Source organism: Aspergillus vadensis (assembly GCF_003184925.1).
Source record: "Aspergillus vadensis CBS 113365 unplaced genomic scaffold BO88scaffold_7, whole genome shotgun sequence".
Classification (NCBI taxonomy): domain Eukaryota; kingdom Fungi; phylum Ascomycota; class Eurotiomycetes; order Eurotiales; family Aspergillaceae; genus Aspergillus; species Aspergillus vadensis.
In genome coordinates, this window is record NW_020292045.1 from 256,465 (window position 1) to 279,838 (window position 23,374).

Here is a 23,374-nt window from a genome sequence, read left to right on the forward strand (position 1 = left end):
CTGACTAACGGGGACATGCGTCAGCAGCGTCGCCACAATGTTTGATTGGGTGTGGGATTGAGCACGCGATACTTTGGGGGAATTTCCAAAGAACAGGCGGGTTTCACTACAGCCAGCCAGCCAGCCCGACATGCGATCTGTCCTGATACTAATGTGAACTGTTTTACTGATTGATACGAGATACAAACATCCCCGGTACAGTACATGTCATACAGCAGGTAAACTGACTTTATCCCATCCCCAGATTATACCACCACTTCTACTGAATGGTTTCCTGTGCAAGTCCACTGGCAGTGATAGACTATTTCCTAAAAAGTAGACCTCATTACTAAGACAAGTAACTTCCACGGAGTCTTTCTCCAACAATCCAACCACCAACCACAATTAGATTCTCAGCCTTGCCACTCACCACCAACCCAATTCCAGAATTCTTCGCCGGAACCATTCATTATTCCCAGATGGGTTGGACAACGACGATAAAAAACCAGGATGGGAAAAGAGACAAGAAGGAAAAGAAATCACCTGCCCAATAAACCCCCGACCCACGGATCCTCACTTCTTTCCCACCTTTACCAAGGCTTGAAAGAACCACAGATGTACAAGGACACTTACTACTAACTAGTAGACTTTGTGAATAGAGCCAGAAATTCTAATTCAATGTCCCATGACTTACTTAGTACTTACTATACTTCATCCACCATTCCACAAACAGTGGGAAGTAAATTCAATCAATCAAACAATCAGTCAGTCACACAGACACCCTACCTACCTGCTAGCACGACGCCAACAACCCCGTGTGTGTCCTACCCACATTCCCCCCTCCCACATCCATCACATCATAATTTACATTCCACATACAACTATCATACACACAATAACAAGTAAGATACATGGAATTGATAGATAGATAGATAAATTAAACTCGGACATGCCGTCGGAACAAGAATAGTAGTCTCCATGTATCCGTCACATCACCAATATTCCGGGGCGATGGCATCATCGCCCTCCCGCTCCATCCATCCATCCATCCCGCGAAAGTTACGTATACATCTAGAAGATCATCCCACCGGTCGTCACAATTCTAGAACATAGTTATTACTTTGTAGATTAGTAAATGAACTATCTATTTTTAAGCAATTCACTTACGTAGACTAAAATACTAGCTGCGTGATCATAAACTGCCGCTAAGGGATAGTTATTCCCTTTCTGGTATAATGTTAAGTTAAGAATCATAGTATGGACTACTATTATCACATACTATAATGGTGCTAATGGTACTAATAGGACTAAGCTTCCCCGCATTCCGGGGGGTCCGTGGGTCGAATGATCAATCCTAACTGAATACTAAATAACTAAGATCATTCATGTATAATCTTATTTCGAGATGATCGTTAGCATAGTGGTAAGTAAGTAAGTAAGTAGTGACTTCTGCCTAAAATTTGAATCTCGCTCAATGATGTATGCATTCTTGTAACACGACATCCCACGCAGTGAGGTCAATCAGGCAAGTAATAAGCAATTCTTTCCAATTGAGGTGGAGGGGGGAGGGGGGGAGTTGGAAAGTAAGTTGCATGTATCGAACCGATCTCAATCCACTGCTGGTACAGTTTTCCACTTGCCGTTTGCTGTGCTTGTTGTTGCACATAAGTTGGAATTGGAATTCCACCTGCTTGGCTTGGCGTGCACATCCGCCCATGTTGGTGGTCTTGGTGGTCTCAAAGATGGGGAGGTACCCTACTGCCACAACCTGCTAGGCTTTCCTCCACATCAGCGGGCTTCCGCTTATGCTACACCCTGCTGTTTATCCTGGGAGGTAAAGCATGCTCACAATGTAAGGTAATGCCGTATTCTAGTGCAGGCAGAATCCTTATTGCCTATCGCTTTAGGTTGTTTGAGCCTGAGGTAGCTGTTTACTACTTCTATATCAAGAAAGTAGTGAGTCTGCAGGTAGTAGAAGGCTACTCTTCAGGGAACACGCTTTGTCTACTAAGAAAGGCGGAGGGTGTGGCATGAGCGAAGGGTGTGGAGGAAGCCTGGTTGCTGTGGCAGTAGTTTCCCAAAGATGGGACTGGTCGGGGACCGCTTGGCGAATATTCTCTGGATGCGCGCAGTCATGTGCCCAGTGTCCCTTGCGGAATTGGGCTTGGCGGGTTAAACTTGGGGTTTGGTTTTACTTATCTAATGGTCGGAGAGACTTGGACGGACTACATTTTGAGGCTGGCTGAGTTTGCCACTTGATGTCAAACGGAAACAAGTCAACGGCTATGATTTCGCTAATGACAGATGTACTCTTCTTATATATACCAACACAGCAGGGCCACAGGCCACAACTGCCAAAGGCCCACGACATTCACATAATTTTTCCTAACAAAGAAAGGATTGGATTGTCGGCGATCGATATGACGGACCAATCTCATGTAGGACAGTGCTGGTAGATGACACCACGTGACTAGAATCTGGTTGATGCGCCGTGGTTGTGTCTGTTGCGGCCATTGTTTTGAGTCGATCAATCAACTTTGACGGAACTGCTTCGGTTAGCATCGGCCTACGTGCAACATGCAACAAAGCATTGACTCACCTGTAGATCCGCCGGATGAACATGTACGCCGTCAAGAATCCAACCGTGCCCGTCAGGAGACCATACACGGCGCACGCCAGGAAGCTGTAGCTGAAGAACAGCAGACTCGATACGAAGCCAGTGATGTGGAGGTGGAAGATGAAGTACCACACGCAGTAGCCAAACACCCAGAACGCGCTGCTGCTACCCGTGAGGAAGCTCTGCCACCACCAGTGGTAGTTCTCCGCGCAGAGTTGGCTGTACGTTGCGATGACCGTCACTTCGCTGACCGTTACCATCAGGATCGACGACACGGCGCTCAAAAAGCCAAACACGTAGTAGTATCCGCTCTTGTCCTGCCACAGGTTTTTGAAGACAAACAGAAGCTCAATGAACAGTACCGCGAATGGACCCAGGCCGGTCAAGAGAGTGCCGCTGATGCTGTGCAAATACCAAGGCTGGGGCGGGATTTGACGCGCAATGGAGGTCGTCTTGGTCGGGTGCTCCCAGGGCGCGGTGCGCACGTATCCGTACCAGCTGCCCGCATACACCAACGGCACTTGGATGAGGAGCCAGAGAGCCAGAAGACTCACCAGCGTGCCGAAAGGAATGGCAGTGCTAGAGGCCTGCGCCCACACGAAGAGGTTGAGAATGAAGATGAGACAGAAAGCGAGTCCAGGGAAGAACAACGCAGTCTGAATCGGTCAGCCAGAGTCCTAACACACCATATGGACGACTTACTATGAGAGTGTTTTTGCGCCAATATGTACCGCCAAAGGTCTTGTAAAGCCTTCCCGAAAAGTACCCCGAGAAGAGACCAGCGAAGACGAACAGGCCCATACCAACACTGACGAAACCGCCACGGAAACTCGGGTTCAGAACACCCAGGCAGCTGAGTAGCAAAAGTCCCGACACCATGAAGAGCAGCTGCATACCGGAGCCGACAAGGGGTGCAAGCAGTCCACTGTACTGGGGCACGCGGAACACATCACCATGAAGGAGTTTCCATCCGCTCACATCTTCGAGACCCTCGTCATCGGATGAAACATCCGCATCCCGTTCGACATCTGCTCCTTGCTCCAAAAGTCCATCGCCCTTTCTCTCGGGCTTGGCTTTCCGGACCTTGAGTTTTCCGTCCTCCATGGCCCCATCTCCACGGCCCTTGATGTCTCCTTGAACCGTGCGACTCCAGATAACGTACACGGCAACCCCAAGAACACCAGCGATGGTCAACGAGTTGAGAATGGCAAGCCAATGCGTCGTAGAGCCCTCGTCCTGGTTGCTGAAGTACAGGTCCCACCGGTTCCACCAGTCGACTCCATTTTCTTCCTTGAAGTAGACAGAGTAGGTGTAGGGGATCTTCAAGGTGGCACCGTCGTCAATGTCGCCATCATCCTCGGGAATGTACGATGATCCAGGGTACATTTCGCGCAGTTTCGAGGTATCCGGGGGAATGTACAGCTCCAATCCCTCGTGGGTCTCGTGGACATGTTGGGGGCAGCCGCCCTCCAGATGATCGGCGGCGCGAATGCTCTTCGGGTAGATCTCAAATCCAACAATAACCTTTCCGCCCTCGGGTGCCGACCGCCAGCGGATGACAATGGTAAAGTGATTGTTGATGTAGTAACGCGGCTTGCCGTCGATGGGCGAAAACTCCTGGAATCCCAGCTTGAAGCCAGTAGCATAATATTTGCGACTACGGTCAACGGTCACAAAGCTCGTCGCTCCAGGCAGATTGTCGGCAATCCATTCCGCTACATAACCTTCGTGAATGAGTTGACGACCCCATTTGACATCCTTGCGCCCGACCTCCTGTGTGCAGAGCGCTTGGCATTCGACGTTTTTACCCATCTGAAGTTCGAAATCCGAGGTCATGATGCGATCGCCGCGAAGGATCTCTCCCAGATTCAAAGACACGCTTTGTCCGGAACCGAAGGGAGAGCCACCATGCGATCTTCCGCTAGGGGGGCAGACGAAAGGCAGGTCAAAGTAGGCATACTGGAGTTGTGTGTTGTCGGAGAAGATCTTATTCACAAGGAGGGGAATATGCTCATCGTCATTGTAGCGCTTGACCGAGTAGCCTGGCAGTAGCATTCATGCGTAAGCATCAAGAGTCCTACGGGGCATCGTCGCGGCGGAGACCACCTACCAGGAACGTAGAACGCATAGGCATAAGACACAAAGAGAAGCCATAGCGTCCACTGACGAGGACGCAAAAATTGAGACAACGACATGATCGGATGGCGGAAGAAGGATTCAGCCCACGGTGTCCGAAGCGGTGATGCTGTTGCGCAATGCACCCACGATCGCGGGCAGCTGATTCGTACGTGGCGGATCCGACAATCCCAGATGCAGATCAATGACTTTCAACTGACCGCCCGATCTTCCTTCTCAGAGCTCAACTCGTATGGAATTTGGGGATATTAAAAGCAGTATGTACGAAAGATAATTGCAGGCCAGAGCTCAAAAGACGAACATATCCGAAAGACTGAAGGAAAGGGACAGGCTAGTTGGCAAATGGGGATGGAGTGATGCAGCCCGACGAGCAGGTATTGAACGGAGATCCAGCGGTTCAAGATGCGGGTGGGTGGAGGAAGACAGCAAAAGGACAACTCAGGCCGAGCGAACGAGTGGAAACGGCATTGAATGCCAGAGGAACTGAAATAGACCCGCGAGGATTGAGGGAGGCAAGAATGGAGGATAGGAAGCGATGAAACAGGAAGAGAGGGGAAGAAGGAGAAGAAGACGGGGTTCGTTTCTCGATGCTTTGTTTCGGAAGTGAAGAAGAAGAGCACGGAAGCCTCGTCCTCCTCAAGGGGTTTAGCGCCATTCCGCAACCAGTTCCAGGCCGGCCTCCTTTTTCTATTACATGGACAAGAACACTGACTCTATGGTAGATGCTAATGATAAGGCATCTACCTGCAAGCTATTCTTTACCCATGGCTTTGAATTAACCTAAAGTTGCGCGATTCCGCCGGAGCTGCACCACCCACGTCACCTACGGTCGGTCTTCACTGTTGGCACTTAATTGAAGACTTCGACAACCACTGAGAGGTACGATCAACGAATTGTTGACTTAACGATTTTACGATTGTGTCAAGGTTGTAGTAAGTTTAGATGAACTAGGTATTATATCAGAGAAGCTTCTTCTTTTAGGAGTATATACTAGGTGGTACCGTCCGGCAGTATGTCCACCCATCTCCGCAGAGCCAGTTAGGGTGTGATCTCCTATCGGTCACTCTATGGCTAAATTGGTAGAAAGGAAGATATTTCGATAAATTTAAACATCTCAGATGATGAATTTGATCAGGAATAGTTAACTTTGATAATAGACAAAGGGGAAATATAAAGCAGATGATAGACAAGACAGAACACAAATAAGATAAGGGGTACAGCCATATCTATTGAATTAGAAAGATCCTTGGTCCTCTGGAGAGGTTTATATGCTTGGATGTCATGACTACTACGCTCAGTCCTAGTCCACATTTTACCTTTCCGCTTGCGATTGTAAATTGTCATAATTCCTGCTAATGTAACGCCGTGCAACTAGGCTGTGAGGATATTTGCTACATAAAAAGGGTCATCCCGCATTGACACGTACGCAGAAATGCATCGTCAATAAGGGATATAAATCAACTGGGGAAACTCGAAGAATGAAAAACAATAATGCAAGTCATCGCGGGTCGGGGTGAAGACGTGATTAAGAAGGGTGGCTCAGTAGATACTCCACTGCCCCTTGCACGCTGCCTCCTGCTCGACGGAGAGCCTCGATATTTCTCTCAAACTCGAAGAAACCCATGTCGTTCAGTTGACGAAGCTGCTCCGCATACCGTTCCTCAGGGGGCCGGTTATCCTGCGGAGGGGGGCTGCCAAATCCACCACCAAAGAGTGCCGCCAGAGGATTGGTGCCAGCCGCGCCGCCTTCTCCCGGCGCAGCACCCAGGTTCTGCATCCATTGTTGCAGCAATGCTGGGTCCCGGAGGAAAGGATTCTGTTGCGGATTAAAAGGGTTCGCACCCGCCTGTCCGCCCTGGCCACCAAAGAGCGCTGGGTTCATGAACATGCTGAACGGATTCTGGAAGCCCTGCTGGTTCTGTCCTTGTCCCGTAGCGTTGTCACCCCCAGCGGCTCTCTCGGTACCTTCCTGTTGAGTTCCGCCAGCGGTGGGGGAGGCGCCCGACGGCGTCGCTCCTGCAGCAGGGTTACCCATCATGGGATTGCCTCCAAAAAGCGCCGCAAAAGGGTTTCCAGCACCAAGTCCGGCTGGCATGAAAGGGTTGAACGCGGCGCCAGGAGTGGGCGTAGTACCGGTGTTGTTCTGAGCGTCTCTGTTTTCCTCGGGTGTTGTGTTGGTAACCCCGGGAGCGGGGAATGCACCTCCACCACCAAGGCCCCCGCCACCCATAGCTCTCTGCATCTGTACCATCTGACGTATCGAGTTGGGATCGGTGAGCATGCGGCGAAACTCCGGGCTCTGCATCATCTGCCGCACGCCGGGACCCATTTCGCGCAGCATGGGGTTCTGCTGGATCATCATGTCAATCATGGCGGGGTTTTGCAGAGCTTCGTTGATCGTAGACTGAAATTGGGGGTTTTCGAGCATGTTGAGCATGGATTCCGTGTCAGGAGGAGGGCCCATCTAGCAACAGTGTATTAGTGGTTTGTTGATGGCACAAGAAGTCTGTCAGGACAACATCAGGCAAACGACTTACCCCACCATCAGGTCCAAACATTCCCGCACCTGGCAGTTGCGCAAACCCGGCATATCTGGCCCCCGTCAACCCCGCGAGCGGGTTATTGCCCGTACCGGCAGCGAGATTCGTGGGAACGCCGGCAGCCGCAGGAGTAGGAGCAGCGCCAGCTGGTGCGGATGTTGACGTCGTCGACGCAGCACCGCCAGGGCGCACGTTGCTGGGCGCACTCTTCACCAGGTGAATAGTGTGTCCATCCTTGATTTTGTACGTTGCCAGGGTCTCATTATCTTTGAGGACTCTGCCCGAGTAGATCAGACGCTGGCGCTCAGCCGGGGTATCAGCATATTCCGATGACGATAACTTCTCCTTCAGATCAGAGACGGAGGTTGATGATGGCAAAGTGAGAGTGTATTTGGCATCATTGGACGACTTCACGTTGAAAGTGATTTGCGCATCCTCGGCCGCGGCGGTATCATCAGCCATGGTTTGTATTGGGGTTGCGACGGGTTGGAGGGGATCGAGGGGTGTCCGGAGACAGTCAGCCTAAGGAGACAGATCACGTCACACAATAAAGGTGTCGGAGGGGAGTCGATCAAAGTAAGAACGTCGTGGGGAAAAAGGATGGGGAGAGGAGAAAGTGGTGCAGTGGAAGGCAAGTAGGTAGACGGGTAGATATGCACAATGGACTGGGGAAGTTGTCCTCTTGCAGCGAGAGTAAGGCAGCGTCGGCCAGTTAACTAGTTAACTTACTAGGTTGATTAGGTATGGGGTTGCCTCAGTGCTGAGTTAGCGGATGATAGCGTAACCGGCGAGGTGGAAGCGGGCAGAATCGCATCGTCCGCCTTCCAAGCACGCTTGTACCGCCCAAACGGTATTTTCCCGCTGGTCTGCCCACATCGGCGGGCTGCTGTGTAAGGTGTCGTATGTACCGTGTAAGTGAAGATAGAGCTATCACGTGATAGCAGCCAAACCAGGCAAACGGAACCACAAGCTCATTTCCTTCTTCGCTAACCGGAATTTTCACCTTTCCTTTCCTTTCTTGCAGAAACACGCTGTCTGGCTTGCTTCTCTCTCTTTCCTCTCCACCAACCTTCCCTCTGTGTGAGGACACTCGGTTTCGAGAGTCCTCTCTCCCCATCTGCTCCACTGGCAGCAATGGGACTGCTTGCATTGTAGTGTCATCCTGGCTACAATCGCGTCGTAAACAACCCCCAACCACACCCCTCCTCCACCTGTCCAGGCTCGGTGAGAGTCGCGTCTGTTCACCATGGCGACTACTTCGCACATGTTCATGTACTCCTTGACGATCCAGCCTCCGACTGCGATCACCCAGGCCATTCTCGGTCAATTTGCTGGGACCAAGGAGCAGCAGATTGTCACCGCGTCCGGATCGAAGCTTACGATCCATCGTCCCGATCCCACCCAGGGCAAGGTCACGCCGCTCTTTTCCCAAGATGTCTTTGGCATCATCCGCTCGCTGGCAGCCTTCAGACTGGCCGGTAGTAGCAAAGGTATGTTATGCTTTCCCTGCTGGACTTTCAAGATCAACATAGTGATTCTTCAAGCTTCCCGGGCAGCACGATCCCTTGCCGAATCGTCCCCGCTTAGTGCTGGGACGTGCTCCCGGTCGGCAACGTTGACACTGGGTCTTGGTGATTGAGAACTGTGCTGAAAGATGCCTGTAGATTACATCATCATTGGCTCGGATTCGGGACGCATCACTATCATTGAGTATGTGCCGTCTCAGAACCGGTTCAACCGGATTCATCTCGAGACATTTGGCAAGTCGGGTGTCCGCCGTGTCATCCCAGGCCAGTATTTAGCTGTGGACCCCAAGGGCCGTGCGTGTATCATCGCTTCCGTTGAGAAGAACAAGCTTGTATACGTCCTGAATCGGAACTCGCAGGCCGAGCTGACGATCTCGTCCCCGCTTGAAGCCCACAAACCGCAGACACTGGTGTTCGCCATGACAGCGTTGGATGTCGGGTATGAAAACCCGGTCTTCGCAGCGCTTGAGGTCGACTACTCAGAGTCTGATCAGGACCCCACTGGCCAGGCTTTCGAGGAGCTGGAGAAGCATCTGGTTTACTACGAGCTGGATCTTGGACTCAATCATGTAGTCCGCAAGTGGTCCGATCCCGTCGATCGCACGGCTTCTCTTCTGTTCCAGGTCCCTGGAGGCGCAGACGGTCCCAGTGGTGTGTTGGTGTGTGCGGAGGACAGCGTTACCTACCGTCACTCCAACCAAGATGCGTTCCGAGTGCCAATTCCTCGGCGCAGCGGTGCCACTGAGAACCCGGAGCGTAAGCGTTCCATCACGGCCGGTGTAATGCATAAGATGAGGGGTGCTTTCTTCTTTCTCCTTCAGACTGAAGACGGCGATCTCTTCAAGCTCACCATCGACATGGTTGAAGATGACAACGGTCAGCTTACGGGTGAAGTCAAGCGACTGAAGATCAAGTACTTTGATACTGTTCCGCTGGCCTCGAGCTTGTTAATCCTGAAGAGTGGTTTCCTCTATGTTGCCAGTGAGGCTGGTAACCATCATTTCTACCAGTTCGAGAAGCTGGGTGACGATGATGAGGAGATTGAATTCACCAGCGAGGCTTTCTCGGCTGATCCATCAGTCCCCTGTGACCCTATTTATTTCCGGCCAAGAGGTGCAGAGAACCTCAACCTTGTCGAAACCATCAACTCCCTCAACCCGTTGATTGACAGCAAGGTGGTCAACATCACCGAGGACGATGCGCCTCAAATCTACACTATCTCTGGCGCTGGCGCTCGGAGCAGTTTCAGGACGCTCAAGCATGGCTTGGAAGTATCCGAGATTGTCGAATCAGAGTTGCCCAGTGTGCCATCTGCGGTTTGGACGACCAAACTCACCAGATCTGATGAGTTTGATGCTTACATCATTCTCTCTTTTGCCAATGGAACTCTTGTGCTCAGCATTGGTGAGACCGTCGAGGAAGTTACCGACACTGGCTTCCTATCCACCGCACCAACGTTGGCTGTTCAGCAGCTCGGCGAGGACTCTTTGATTCAAATCCACCCCAGGGGTATCCGTCACATCCTCGCAGATCGTCGGGTGAATGAGTGGCCTGCTCCTCAGCATCGGTCAATTGTCGCAGCCGCTACCAACGAGCGTCAAGTCGCCGTTGCTCTCAGTTCCGGCGAGATTGTCTACTTTGAGATGGACTCTGACGGGTCTTTGGCTGAGTATGACGAGCGCCGTCAAATGTCAGGCACGGTTACCTGTCTCAGCCTGGGTGAAGTTCCCGAAGGACGCGTTCGGAGCTCGTTCTTGGCTGTCGGCTGCGACGACTCGACGGTCCGTATTCTCAGCTTGGACCCTGACTCTACTTTGGAGAACAAGTCGGTTCAGGCCCTGACCGCTGCTCCTTCGGCCCTGAACATCATGTCAATGGCTGATTCCAGTTCCGGAGGAACTACCCTGTATTTGCACATTGGTCTGTATTCCGGTGTCTACCTGCGGACAGTTTTGGACGAGGTCACCGGTGAACTCTCAGATACTCGCACGCGTTTCCTGGGATCTAAAGCTGTGAAGCTTTTCCAGGTTTCTGTCAAGGGGCAAACAGCAGTGCTGGGCCTGAGCTCGCGTCCCTGGCTTGGGTATTCTGATGTTCAAACGAAGGGCTTCATGCTTACTCCACTCGATTACGTTGGCCTCGAATGGGGCTGGAACTTTTCAAGTGAACAGTGCGTGGAGGGCATGGTCGGTATCCAGGGACAAAATCTACGGTACGTTTATTCTCAATCCCCCATTTTGCACCTGCAATCGATCGTATGATGAGAACTGGGATCCGAAAGCCTATGTGGAAGAACCTTTTATACTTGTACTATTTCCAATTGTTCCTACTGAGATCATTCCTTCACACTATCATTTGTCCTTGAGGTATTTACCGGACATCAGCTAACACACGTGGCTAGGATTTTCTCTATCGAGAAGCTGGACAACAACATGTTGCAACAGTCGATTCCCCTCTCGTATACCCCACGCCGGTTCTTGAAGCATCCTGAGCAGCCGTTGTTCTACGTCATTGAATCTGACAACAACGTTCTGTCGCCCTCTACCAGAGCCAAGCTGCTGGAGGATTCAAAGTCCCGTGGCGGTGACGAAACTGTCCTTCCACCCGAAGACTTCGGATACCCCCGGGCCACAGGGCATTGGGCTTCTTGTATTCAGGTGGTTGATCCCTTGGATGCCAAGGCAGTTGTTCATACCATCGAGCTGGAAGAGAATGAGGCAGCGATTAGCATTGCTGCAGTCCCATTCACCAGCCAGGATGATGAGACTTTCCTGGTGGTAGGAACAGCCAAAGACATGACTGTCAACCCACCCAAATCCGCCGGTGGCTATATCCACATTTACCGCTTCCAGGAGGATGGAAGGGAGCTGGAGTTCATCCACAAGACCAAGGTCGAGGAACCACCTCTTGCCTTGCTGGGATTCCAGGGCCGCCTGGTTGCTGGTATCGGGTCGTTGCTTCGCATTTATGATCTTGGTATGAAGCAGCTCCTTCGTAAGTGTCAGGCGCCGGTGGTGCCAAAGACCATCGTTGGTCTGCAGACCCAAGGATCTCGAATTGTCGTTAGCGACGTTCGCGAAAGTGTCACGTATGTCGTGTACAAGTACCAAGAGAACGTCTTGATTCCGTTTGTGGATGATTCCGTGTCTCGTTGGACCACTGCCACCACTATGGTTGACTATGAAACCACTGCCGGTGGTGACAAGTTTGGCAACCTTTGGCTTCTCCGTTGCCCGAAGAAGACGTCCGAAGAGGCGGATGAGGATGGATCGGGCGCGCATTTGATTCACGAACGCGGCTATCTCCAGGGCACTCCCAATCGCTTGGAGTTGATGATCCATGTGTATACTCAGGACATCCCAACGAGCCTGCACAAGACTCAGCTCGTGGCAGGTGGTCGGGACATCCTCGTCTGGACTGGTTTCCAGGGCACGATTGGCATGTTGGTGCCATTCATCGGCCGAGAGGATGTGGACTTCTTCCAAAACCTGGAGATGCAGTTAGCTGCACAGCACCCTCCTCTCGCTGGACGGGACCACCTGATCTACCGCAGCTACTATGCGCCGGTCAAGGGTGTCATTGATGGAGACCTGTGCGAGATGTACTTTTTATTGCCTAATGATACGAAGATGATGATCGCAGCGGAACTGGACCGTTCTGTCCGGGAAATCGAGCGCAAGATTTCGGTAAGTCTACCTTACTACAAGTGACATACATGATGATTAATAATTCTATAGGACATGCGGACCAGGGTGGCGTATTAATTTGAATGGTTTGGGCGTCTACCAGGGCTAATGTATGAGGGTTTCGGATACCCCATAGTTGATTCTCCTTTTGCACATGAAGACATGTACATTTACATCAAATACCAGATGATTCCAATCCGGTATCCGTTGGTGGTGAGCTCCCTCGTATACAGTAGTGCATTTAGCGATTGCACGTCTCTTGCCTCGCTCGATCTCTCGCTCCCCTCGGTTGATCTTGAGCTGGATGCAGCCTGTACCAGATACAGCCTGTACGAGACAAGAATAAGGCGTAAGCCTTCGACGATCTTTGAGTACGATCTTACCCGCATGCCACGGGTATCATCGTAATTTATCCGTCGAGACAACACGTAGCAGATGCAGTAGATGTTGTTGGCATTCAGCAAAGATATTATTATATTTGAATAATGAATGATGTTTGTTTTGACTACTTTCCATACTATCAAATTAAAACTAGTAAGATCTATCCCATTATACCACCAGTGCTGATTTTAGTACTAGTACTTATTTACTTCGCTTTGGTTTACTGCGTGTAGTACTACATGCTACGTACACTTCAAATATATATTCAGCTATATTCTTGTAACCCTAGTACTATTCGCGTATTCAGCAATCTAATGGTAGAGGTAGTATCATATTGCAGTGAAGTCCACGATTATATATATATATATATATATATATGATACATCAGACTATCAAGTATTGTTAGTGACCCAACCGTAATCTAGATGGTCACGACGAGTATCAAATTATACTATACCCGATCCAATGTATTTCCCACAAAGATACTGTATATACTACTGGCGAATATCCCGATCAATAATCCTTGCCGCGGCGAGACATTTCTCGTCCTGGAATCGGGACGTGATGATTTGTAATGCGCAGGGAGCGCCGTCGACTTCGTCGGGGTTGTCTATATAATTTATTCTGTCAGTGACTGCTTTCTCATATTTCTACTGAGGTGAAGGGGTAGTTAGGTCGACTTACAACTAGGTTGCATGCCATCGTTGATAGCCATGGGCTCAGGATCGAGGTCTTTTGAAGCCTGGTCGTAGGGAATGATGCATGCTGGGTACTAGTGATGCATACTGTTAGCTTTGTTCTCATTATGCAATAAGGGATGGATGTACTCACGTCGAGTAGGTTCCATACGACCGTGTAGGGCGGCCATGCGTATGTATCATGTGGGACGGCGGTATTTTGTGCCCCTGGGCCGAGAATCACATCGATGCCGGTCTCAACCCAGACTTTGCGCCATGCGTCGCGGTAGTCTTGTCTCTTGTGATGCAGTTCGTGGATCTCCTCGAAGATGCCCAGGTCCTTGGAGACGGGGAAGTCACCGGTAACCATCGGGGAGGGCCCCTTGGCCACAGAGGTAACTAGTGGTTCACCGCTGGGAGTGACGTGGTCGTGGTGTGGTGAGTAGGTGCCGTATTGCCAGAAGAGGCGGTTTGCGTAGGCGATGTCGAGGTCTTTGTTGGTGTCGTTGTCGAGATAGACGATGCGGTGGCCCTTTCGGGTCAAGGCTTCAATGGCAGATTGCAGGGCCCGTTTGATAGGCGGGTGGAGGGGGTATTTCTCGTCCGTGGCGAGGATGCCAATCGTTAGGGGCTCTGTTAGTTGGGGATTGCGGGACCAGGGTGCTGCGAGGGTCGTCACGTCGTAGCGCCAGGGCTCAGCGTCGAGGATGGTGGACATGAAGAGCTCGAGGTCCTCAAAGGTTGCCGTCATGGGACCGGCGCAGGGCTCAACTGACGGGGGCCCTTCGTACAGGAAGCTGACTTGGCCGCCGTATGGAATCCGGGCGGTCGTTGGCTTGAAGCCGTAGATGCCGCAGCAGAGCGCAGGGATGCGGATTGAGCCTGCGACGTCGGTGCCGACGCCGATGAGGGAGCCCCGGAGGGCAAGAAGTGCACCTTCGCCGCCGGTGGAGCCACCGGCTGTGAGGGCTGTGTTGTGGGGGTTGAGGGTACGTCCGTAGATGTTGTTGTCTGAGTCTGCGGTCTGAAGGGTGTCAGTTGCGCAAAGGCAACCCGATATGGAAGACTTACCAGCATAGTTTGAGGGACATTTGTCTTCACGTACAGCACCGCGCCCAGATCCAGTAACATATCAACTACAGCCGAGTTCGTGGTTGCAGGACCATGCCCGAGGAATGACACATATCCAATGGTGGTATGGTATCCTTTCACATGGTAACTATCTTTCAGACTGATCGGGAGGCCATGCAGCGGTCCGAGGACTTTCTTCTCCCGCTTGAGATAGTCGTCAAGGTACTTCGCACGTTCTAGAGCGAAGTCGAAGAAATGCTCCGTCAAGCATGAAGTCTACCACTTATTAGTCGAGCATCCAGGCAAATCTATCTCGGACAACCCACCAATTGCTGCGCAACAGCCGCCCGCTTGCAGAACGCGGTCGTAACAGCCACGGAGCTTAGCTCGCCAGAGGCAAGTTTCTTGAGCAATTGGGAAGCGTCATAGCTGCCAGTAATATCTAGCTCGGCATCTGTGAGGATTCCACTATTCTCAACAGCATTTGAGTCCAAGAGATGCGTAGGACGAGGGAGCGAAGAAACAAAGTCCTCCTTAAGCCGCCACTCGGAGGGGATTTTAGAATCGAGGTCTTTACGTCTTTCAGCGACAATGACACGCCAATCATTGGCTGGCACTTCTGTGATAGTCATGGTGATTCTGAATGTTCGGTCTGTAGTGAGGGGTGGAGGGGTTGCGGGATGAGACGAATTGGTGGTTCAGTTGCGCCCGGTTATACTTCCCCGGGGCATCCCACCGTGCTGACAGGATATTCTTCCTTTATCATACTTGGCGGAGGACCAGTTTCCCACTATCTGGTTCCGATTCCTGCAGGAACTTGTTATCAGCAAAGATCCATCATGGTGGGTTGTGGTCTGTTGGCTATTGGTCCCTGTATTCACTCTCAAACCTAAAAAGAGGTCATTTAGTTCTGGAGCTCTCATTATTCCCCCCGTGCACGTTATGGGCTTCGTTTAGTCCAGAGATGCTTGTAAGGTTTTCAACAGAATGAGAGATATGTTCTTTGTAGGAAACAAAGCTGAGGTATGGAGGAACACTCATCGTCTGCTGATTTACTCAAGACTGAGTGCTACAGACAGTGATGAGAACCAGGGTGGTTGGTGGGGAAGAAACTGGGGTGGATAGAGGAAACGAGGAGTTGGGGAAGAAGAGACACAACCAATTGCAAGGAAGTCCCATGACCCGCTGTCAGGTGCTTCTTTGTTACATCTCGCCATACAAATCTATTCAGTCAGTAACAACAACGAATGTCTTGCGACAATAATCCAATGAGTCTGTCTATTTCAGATGTACAGACATAACCATAAACATCCCTTTCCAACACACTCACACAATTCTATCGCGTCTCACAATAACCTGTATCAGAGCCTACTCCCCCCAAGTATCCTCAATGAAACCCCTTCCTCACATTATCATACTGCGACGCCGGATACTCCAGATGATTCTCCGACCTTTCCAGAGCACCGGTACCACCTAGCGAATCCACGACCGTGGTAATCAAACTCTCCGCTCCAGCCTTATCCGCCGAAGTCTCCCACCACATGGCACCCCCCAGGCCCTTATTCCTGATATACTCCGCCTTCTGTCTGGCAATAGCAGGCGTGTCATAGCTGATAATCGTCCGTTTGACAGCATCATACGAGTAACTCGCACCAATATTTCTCAGTTCAGACACATTGGCCCCCGCAGGAGGAAGCGCTTTGTAATCCCAGACCCCATCCTCGAAGCTTCCTTGACCGATACCGTTGAACGGCTTACCCGGCCCGTCGGTGTTCAAGAAGGCGCGCCCGTAGAGCGGCATACCGAGGATGAGCTTGTTGGCGGGAACGCCAGCGGCCACGTATGCGGAGATGGCTTGCTCTGTGTAGAAGGGTGTCGAAATGGGATCATCTCGTGAGAAGTAGAGGTTGGCCTGGTGTCCTGCTGTCGTGTCCCAGCTGCCGGCGTAGTCGTAGGCCATTACATTCCAGAAGTCGAGGTAGAGGTTCATGGCGGATATGTGGAGGGTGTTGTATTTGGAGGGTCCTGCTGAGGTGGCTATGCTGAGGAGGAAGTGCGTGCCGTTGCCGTGTTCGCGGCTGTATTTGTCTAGTTCCTGCTTAGGGTTAGTGGGTGATTGATGTGTATGGCAGAGGTAAGGTGAAGCATACCTGTCGAACCTCGCGTAGGAGTAAAACCATGTCAGAGGCTTGGGCTTCATTGGCAGGGTACTAAGTAGGTAGACACGTTAGCATGGCTTCGAAGAAGTACCTGTAGTCATCATATAGGTACATACCTCCCAATCTATATCCAATCCATCAAAACCCAAGTCGGCCAGCAACTTGACAGCCGAGGAAGCGAAAGTCTTCCTGCCTTGATCCGTACTCGCCGGGATCACAAAATGGGGTGAGTATGTCCAGCCTCCAATCGATAGAAGCACCTTGAGATTGCGATTCTTCTGCTTCAGGAGGTTGAGTTGTTTGACACACCCGTAAACATTGTTTCCGACATCATTCCATGAATCACCGGGGAAGTGCTTATCGGTGTCGGACCATGGATCGGCTAGGATGACGTCGCCGTTGGAGGTGACGTTGGCAAAAGCGTACATAACATGGGTCAGTTTATCGACGGGGATTTCCTGCGGAGTGTGGTTCCTGGAGTAGATTGCCTTTTATCAATCAGTATAACACCAAAGAGATGTATCGATAGGCGGATGAGGTGACTTACCCAGCTAACAAAGTAAGCAATGGACTTGTATTCCGTGCTGGTGTTGCGCGGTATCAGGTGGTGGGTGCCAGGCTCAAGGTGGCTAGGTCCGGGAAATTTAGCTGGATCAAGACCACTAATGCTGTGGCGGTGGCGGTGATGGTGAGCACTGCTGACCACCGAGACCAAGACCACAAGTAGAAGAGAAAAAAGCTTCATGTTACAAGAAGAAAGATCCAAAAATGATCAACAAGAATGGAATAGAATGGGTGAATAGAGAGGTTGAAGGAGGGTCAGCCTTGATATAGCAAGACAAGATTGAGAAGGAATGTAAATGCAGAGCGAACCAGTCGACATGTAGTGCAGGTAGAGAGTGACGGAGGGTCATCTGCTCGCATACTTATATTCATTCTCTGTTTGTCTGTCTGTGCTGCTGATGTGCTTGAAGAAATCTGTCACCAGCGGTGAAAGCAGACTTGCATGAATGTAACCACAACATTTTTGTGAATGACTTCAAAGAGGTCACCAACCATCTTCCCCTGTCAGCACACAATCTATTGGCCTGGTAATTGGAAAGAATTAACAATGGGGACTGATGGTGTTTGAAACATGACAAGTGTTTTGATCCATGGTCATTCTTGCCATATTAGGTCTATATGAGACTTCATCTGCCGATTTGATGCGCGCGCGGAGGGTAGGTGTGCTACTATAACATTAATGAAGGCCTAACGCCGTGAAAACATCGACAGGATCCATATATTAACTAGTGAAGACATTCTGGAGTAAGCTACCACCTCATAAATGGAGATATATTTCCGGTCTGGCAGGACTGGCTCGCTCAACAGTGTGCCTGCACCAGGTGTTGCAGGCACTGTGGAAGAAGACCGAAGAGGGAGTGGCTGACCCGCACACAAATTGGAGGGGCTTGTGTAACCCTGCAATAAAGTGGGAATAGCCTCGCCGAGAACCGGATCAGGCAGGCCGATGCAGGTCCCGCCTTTGTTCGGAGGTTGGTTACCCCGGAATATGAGTGGGGCCTGAAACGCTAGGTGGATGGGGTGATTGGATATACCCTTAGCATCAGAGAATACTTGTGAGAGAGAAAATGATTATGAGGTCTAGTTAATTCAAGTCTCTTTCTACTGCTGGTCTATACTGAGTGTAATAACCTATATAATAGGTCGCCGCATGTATTCGTATTCTAGTGATTCAATGTCTGCATAGCCACCAGAAAACATCATCTGAGGCTCGAGTGGACTATAATAGAACTCATCAATCAATAACGGAGCTGAAACCCTACACTTCGCCACTGTCAGTGCATTCATCTGGCGTCTGGCTGAAACCCCCCCTACAGGTTGACGAAAGAGGGTGCTGCGTACGTCCGGATCTCGGTCGTTGAGCAATTTAATCTATCATAGGAGATGGATTGGAAAGGTAATCAAATGTAGTAGTGCTTTGCATTGCTTATAAGTTGAAAATGATGTTCAAGATGAGGATGAGTTTCTAGTTACATATGTACGTACTCCGCGGACCCTACCCCCCGTAATGGGAAGGTGCCCGTGGCAGAGGGATTGTTGGTCATAATTCAATTCCAACGACTATATTCATTCATTGATTAATTAAGTATAAAGGGATTCCATTCCCTAATCAAGCCATATGCAATGCCTGGTAAATCAACATCATGCTGGGTATCCCCGAATGACAAACTTTTTCTGCTCATACTTTGCAAACCTGGGTATATTGTAACCACATGAAACCAAAACGCCAATAGAAGAGAAAGAAAGAACGTAACATCTGGGTCCACCCCTGGGAATTATGTGTTGCCTTGGCAGCACCGCAGTAGCAGGGCGCCCCTAAACTCTAACGCTGCCGGAGTTGGTCACCGATGGTGGTAACATTCTCGAGCGGTCAGGAGGCAGGTTGGAAACCTGGACAGACGTGTACGCGGGTGGTGCAATAGGGACGAGCTCGGAGACAGATGGGGGCGCAATACTGCGAGGGCTGAAAAATTGCGTGTTCACTTCATCCTGGGAAATGTCGACCACGGTGCCCTTAGTTCCGGTGCCTGGCCGCGCTTCGCAGGTCAGCTGAAGTGGGACCTTCAGGGATGCGGTGGGCGTCAGGATTCTGGAATTAGCGGCGTGGTAAGAGATGCTAAGTTCCAGGGCGTAGGCGCGTGCGATCAAACAGGAGTAGAACGTCGGCACAAATGACTTGGCTTTGGGGAGGGTGACTGGCACAACGACCGACGCGGTATAGTAGGTGTTTCCGGCGAACGAGGCTGATGGACTCGGCAATGAGTCAGTAGACGAGGTCGAGTGCATGGAGTCACGGCGTTCGAGATCGGTGTCGGTGTGTTTGGTCCATTGTGCGGATGCAACGCACATGGTGGACAGTGGTACAGTTTCGGTGTACATTGCGCGGCCCATCTGCGCCCAGGATTTGATACAGGCGGCGGACGGATAATCTCCCCAGGGATCAGAGCTGTAGAAAGTCGACACTCGGAGTTTGCTCCAGACAGTGCCTAGGCGAGGGGGCTGCTCGTCGCCTACCGGATCGAAGCGTAGCTGCATTGTGGCAACGGTGCTCACCGAATCGCAGTTCCCAGTGTCGGATGGAGTCAACTGCACTGGCTTGGGCTGTGCGGCAGCCAGCACCAATCGGCCCAACTTCCCCCTCATTAAGCCACGTTTCACATCCTTTTCTTTGCGGACGCTGTACAAGCCATCATTGTCCTCCACATTAAGGGGTGGTTCCTCATCCACCGCAGGAATGACCCGCACCTTTTTCCCAACGGACACTAGCGTTACCGGGGAGGCGTTCTGGGCCATGGGCTTTCTCTGGAGGGTCACACGAACGAGATAGGAGATGCGGCACATTTCGGGGGCCATGTCGTCGATGACCGATTTGCGGTTGCTGGCTATCATAGGATCACCAAACGAGGGTGGCAGCAGCGTGTGCGATTGTTCGACATGCAGATTGGTTTTGGCGTGGTTACAGATATGGGGCAGTAGACGCTCAGGTACCACAAAGGTGAAAGGAAACTCATAGTTGCGCCCGGGTTCAAGAACCCGGGGGGTGGGATATGCGGACTCATCGATGGGCTGTCGCAGTCGGAGGAATGTATGGTAAGCCCCAGTCCGGCCGGGCATCGATTGGCGCTCCACCGAGGTCCTCGAAGTTCCTGAGCCAGTCAGTATGACTATCCCTGGTATTCTCCTGGTATTCCTTGAGCCAACATACCCTCGAATGTAATCTCTAGGTCATCAAAGCGAGTATCATGATCGACCGTGATGGTAACCGTACCCTTGATGGTGTCTCCGGTGGTGAATGAAGGGACCAAGCCATCCGTTTGATTGGCGAGAATAATATCGACCTTAGGGCGGGAGCGAACCGTAAAGTTGGCAAGGGAGCTGGAGCCGCGCGTGATGATCGATGAGGTAGCCATTGCAGGTATAGAAGATCCAATTGTATGTATACAAAGGAACCCGCGGTGGTAGCTGTTGGTAGTATAGAAGGGGATTGGCGAACGAATCACCAATTCACCCAGGGATAAGCAACTGGTAGGGTTGTAGTGGGAGACTGCAATGATGGAGAAAGGAAAATCTGGGCAGAAAGACTGCGGAGTAAAAGCTTTTTTTTATATTTAATGTCCTCTGAATAAAAGGAGATAATAAAAAATAGAAAACAGTAATAAAAAAAGAATAAAAATTCTAGGGTGAATGTAGGGATGGGGTGACTGGCAGTTGCCGTTGGGTAATGGAAAAGCAGCGGTGGAGCAGTTCAATGTTCGAGAACTGGATCTGATGCTGTTCAGGAACAACTTCCGGTTTTGTTATTTGAGTCTCTGGCTATTCTCGGGCTTGCATTGCAACCTGGCTTGAATATGTACTTTTTTCACTTCCAACTTGACGATGCAAGAATCCCCTAACTCTCCTCCTGCACTCCGTCCACCCCTTCTGTGAGTCATGCTGAACATGCACGTGCACGTGGTGATTGCTTTGATATTCGATCCAAGGGGATGTTAGAAGCGGTCCAGAAACATGCGGGTTAGGGGACCGAAAGAACAAGAAAAGCCTAAAAACGAAGCGCCCGAGCCAGCTGATAGGTCGACGAGCATCCTGCACGGGGACTGACCAATGCGATGGAGTCCATGGAATGAAGTCCGTGTGTGAAGTCAGTTGCTCGGGAAAGCAGCGATTGGCGGGCTTCCCATCGCGCCCTTTGATGACAACTGCCGACCAGCAAAGCCCTCCACGCCCTACAGCAAATTGGCTCGTAACCAGGTTCATGCCCACCAGAGGAATGCGAATGACGCCAGTGCTAGCTGATCTTCCATGATTGTCGGTCTACTAGAACTACTTTGATTAATTTGCAGGGTTGTTCTATACGCGTCTATCCTCTTAAGAGTTTGGTCTACCTGCAAGAGTCGGGTCACAACAGCTCGAACATTCTTGACGAGCAGTCCCCTCGCGTGATAGTGGTAGATCTCACGCCATTGAGTTAAGGACCTTCTGATCCTTACGCGAAAGAAACAACCCCCATTCAGCCAGTCGTTCATTAGTGTTGAACTTCGTGACTTGTCAGCCTGTTCGTGTCCAAGTGCTTGCGACATCGGAGCGACAAAAGACCATCCAGTCAAGTTCTCGGGTGATCGGCGAAGGTTTTTGATGACGACGGATGGATCCAAGTCCACGCCCTTGAAGTGACAACGTTGGCAAGCCACCGGGGTAAAAAGCCCATCCCGATTGGCGCTGACCGCCGTGTTCTTCTGACCAGTCACTCCAGCTGGTTCGCATCGCTATTTTAGGTTGGTTCCGACCCTCGCTTGCTTTTAATTCAATGCGCCTTTCAATGCACCCTGACACAATCTATCATCAAATCTTCGCGATGAACTACTATCAATTTAAAACTAGCGACCAAGGACAAACTCGGCTTCTATAGAGTCCACATCGGTTTCCCGGCCCCGTTCTCTCTTCATTCCGCACCCAAGCGAGAATAGCCGCGCCGGGTTGCTCCAGACTTTTCCGCTCTTAACCGCAATCAGGGCCTTTTTTTCTTCACGGAATTTCCGCCTCCTGAGCTCGTGGAGCTCTTAATGGCTTTAAAATTTCTGGGACCTCCCGTTCTATGTATGGAGTACCCGCTCTGGATCTCCGATTCCACTCCACTGGTGCCACCCTTTTGATGCTGTTCTTCGCCTAGAAACGGGCCGGTTGGGCGCTTTTCCGTCCCTGTTTTCCGCGGCCAACATCTATACCGAGGGTGCTGTTCGCAGATTTTGCATCCTATATCAATGGGCTTACAACCTAGGTTTATTAGTTGCAACAAACAATACGGGAGTAACCTAATGCCAAACCGGGACTGTTATATGCAATTCAAAAAGACAGAATCGGGATCCCGAACGGGTCTTCAATTGCTGACCATGGAGCACATGCACATCACAATCACTCCAGCTAATGACAATACGCACAGCAAAGTAACTCCGAGGTCTGATCTGCATAATGCGCGCATTAGCCGTCGTACCAAGCTTTGAATGTCGGAAAATTAAGACCACAGTGCCAAGGCGATACCGAATAGGAAGGTCGTTTTACTTACCTGCACAGTTGCATATTAATGGCCTATGATTGGTAGCAATACTTTGGGCATAGAGAGACACTAGTACCTCGTCTTACTGGAATGCTTGACTGGGATCTAGGTGTCCAGTGAAGACTAGACATGCGCACTGTCATATCAATGCATGAATGGAGAGAATCTAGACTTCAACTCAATGCAGTATATTAACTAGTCGGTCGATCGGGTCAATTCCAGAAGGAACCTTGTGCCCAACCACCGTCCACAACTATCTGATTGCAATCACTTGACAGCACACATAGCCAGAGCAAGCTGAGGATAAGACATTAACAGTAATAACATACATTGTGATCTACTACTATTGACGGATGCGTGCGTTCAGCTCAGTGCATTGACAGTTTTCTGATAGTAATTGAGTACTAGTAGACTAAACAGAGCCAAAGCTATGGTATAATAATATACATCGTGGACCTCTCGGAAAAGACAGGCTACCGTAACAAAC

General features: G+C 50.7%; 7 protein-coding genes across 7 annotated transcripts; 2 read left to right on the forward strand and 5 right to left on the reverse strand.

The window, feature by feature from the left end:
• Positions 1-2,365: 2,365 nt before the first annotated feature.
• BO88DRAFT_251255 (transmembrane 9 family protein) lies at positions 2,366-4,960 on the reverse strand. The gene is made up of 4 exons (XM_025702218.1): positions 4,707-4,960; positions 3,299-4,638; positions 2,579-3,252; positions 2,366-2,525 (listed from the first exon to the last, which is right to left on the reverse strand). Exons 1-4 carry the CDS (start codon positions 4,789-4,791, stop codon positions 2,507-2,509), a joined length of 2,118 nt encoding a protein of 705 aa, XP_025564387.1. The 5' UTR covers positions 4,792-4,960; the 3' UTR covers positions 2,366-2,506.
• Positions 4,961-5,861: 901 nt separating this feature from the next.
• BO88DRAFT_403567 (ubiquitin domain-containing protein DSK2) lies at positions 5,862-8,010 on the reverse strand. The gene is made up of 2 exons (XM_025706397.1): positions 7,270-8,010; positions 5,862-7,196 (listed from the first exon to the last, which is right to left on the reverse strand). Exons 1-2 carry the CDS (start codon positions 7,732-7,734, stop codon positions 6,258-6,260), a joined length of 1,404 nt encoding a protein of 467 aa, XP_025564388.1. The 5' UTR covers positions 7,735-8,010; the 3' UTR covers positions 5,862-6,257.
• Positions 8,011-8,269: 259 nt separating this feature from the next.
• On the forward strand, positions 8,270-12,784 carry BO88DRAFT_403568 (DDB1/RSE1 family protein). Its single transcript, XM_025706398.1, has 4 exons — positions 8,270-8,762; positions 8,937-11,010; positions 11,200-12,484; positions 12,536-12,784. Exons 1-4 carry the CDS (start codon positions 8,519-8,521, stop codon positions 12,560-12,562), a joined length of 3,630 nt encoding a protein of 1,209 aa, XP_025564389.1. The 5' UTR covers positions 8,270-8,518; the 3' UTR covers positions 12,563-12,784.
• A 400-nt stretch (positions 12,785-13,184) lies between these two features.
• On the reverse strand, positions 13,185-15,726 carry BO88DRAFT_442707 (general amidase GmdB). The gene is made up of 5 exons (XM_025709972.1): positions 14,940-15,726; positions 14,614-14,889; positions 13,697-14,566; positions 13,550-13,637; positions 13,185-13,475 (listed from the first exon to the last, which is right to left on the reverse strand). Exons 1-5 carry the CDS (start codon positions 15,243-15,245, stop codon positions 13,360-13,362), a joined length of 1,656 nt encoding a protein of 551 aa, XP_025564390.1. The 5' UTR covers positions 15,246-15,726; the 3' UTR covers positions 13,185-13,359.
• Positions 15,727-16,000: 274 nt separating this feature from the next.
• BO88DRAFT_385331 (glycoside hydrolase family 18 protein) lies at positions 16,001-17,517 on the reverse strand (the record flags this gene model as incomplete). Its single annotated transcript, XM_025704736.1, has 4 exons — positions 16,001-16,708; positions 16,764-16,823; positions 16,889-17,260; positions 17,320-17,517. The coding sequence occupies 4 exons, from the start codon at positions 17,515-17,517 to the stop codon at positions 16,001-16,003; spliced, it is 1,338 nt and encodes a 445-aa protein (XP_025564391.1).
• Positions 17,518-19,016: 1,499 nt separating this feature from the next.
• On the reverse strand, positions 19,017-20,947 carry BO88DRAFT_251390 (arrestin (or S-antigen), N-terminal domain protein). The gene is made up of 2 exons (XM_025702219.1): positions 20,542-20,947; positions 19,017-20,482 (listed from the first exon to the last, which is right to left on the reverse strand). The coding sequence occupies exons 1-2, from the start codon at positions 20,744-20,746 to the stop codon at positions 19,152-19,154; spliced, it is 1,536 nt and encodes a 511-aa protein (XP_025564392.1). The 5' UTR covers positions 20,747-20,947; the 3' UTR covers positions 19,017-19,151.
• A 1,206-nt stretch (positions 20,948-22,153) lies between these two features.
• On the forward strand, positions 22,154-23,128 carry BO88DRAFT_403573 (uncharacterized protein). The gene has a single exon (XM_025706399.1). It carries the CDS (start codon positions 22,649-22,651, stop codon positions 22,832-22,834), a length of 186 nt encoding a protein of 61 aa, XP_025564393.1. The 5' UTR covers positions 22,154-22,648; the 3' UTR covers positions 22,835-23,128.
• The last annotated feature ends 246 nt before the right edge of the window (positions 23,129-23,374 follow it).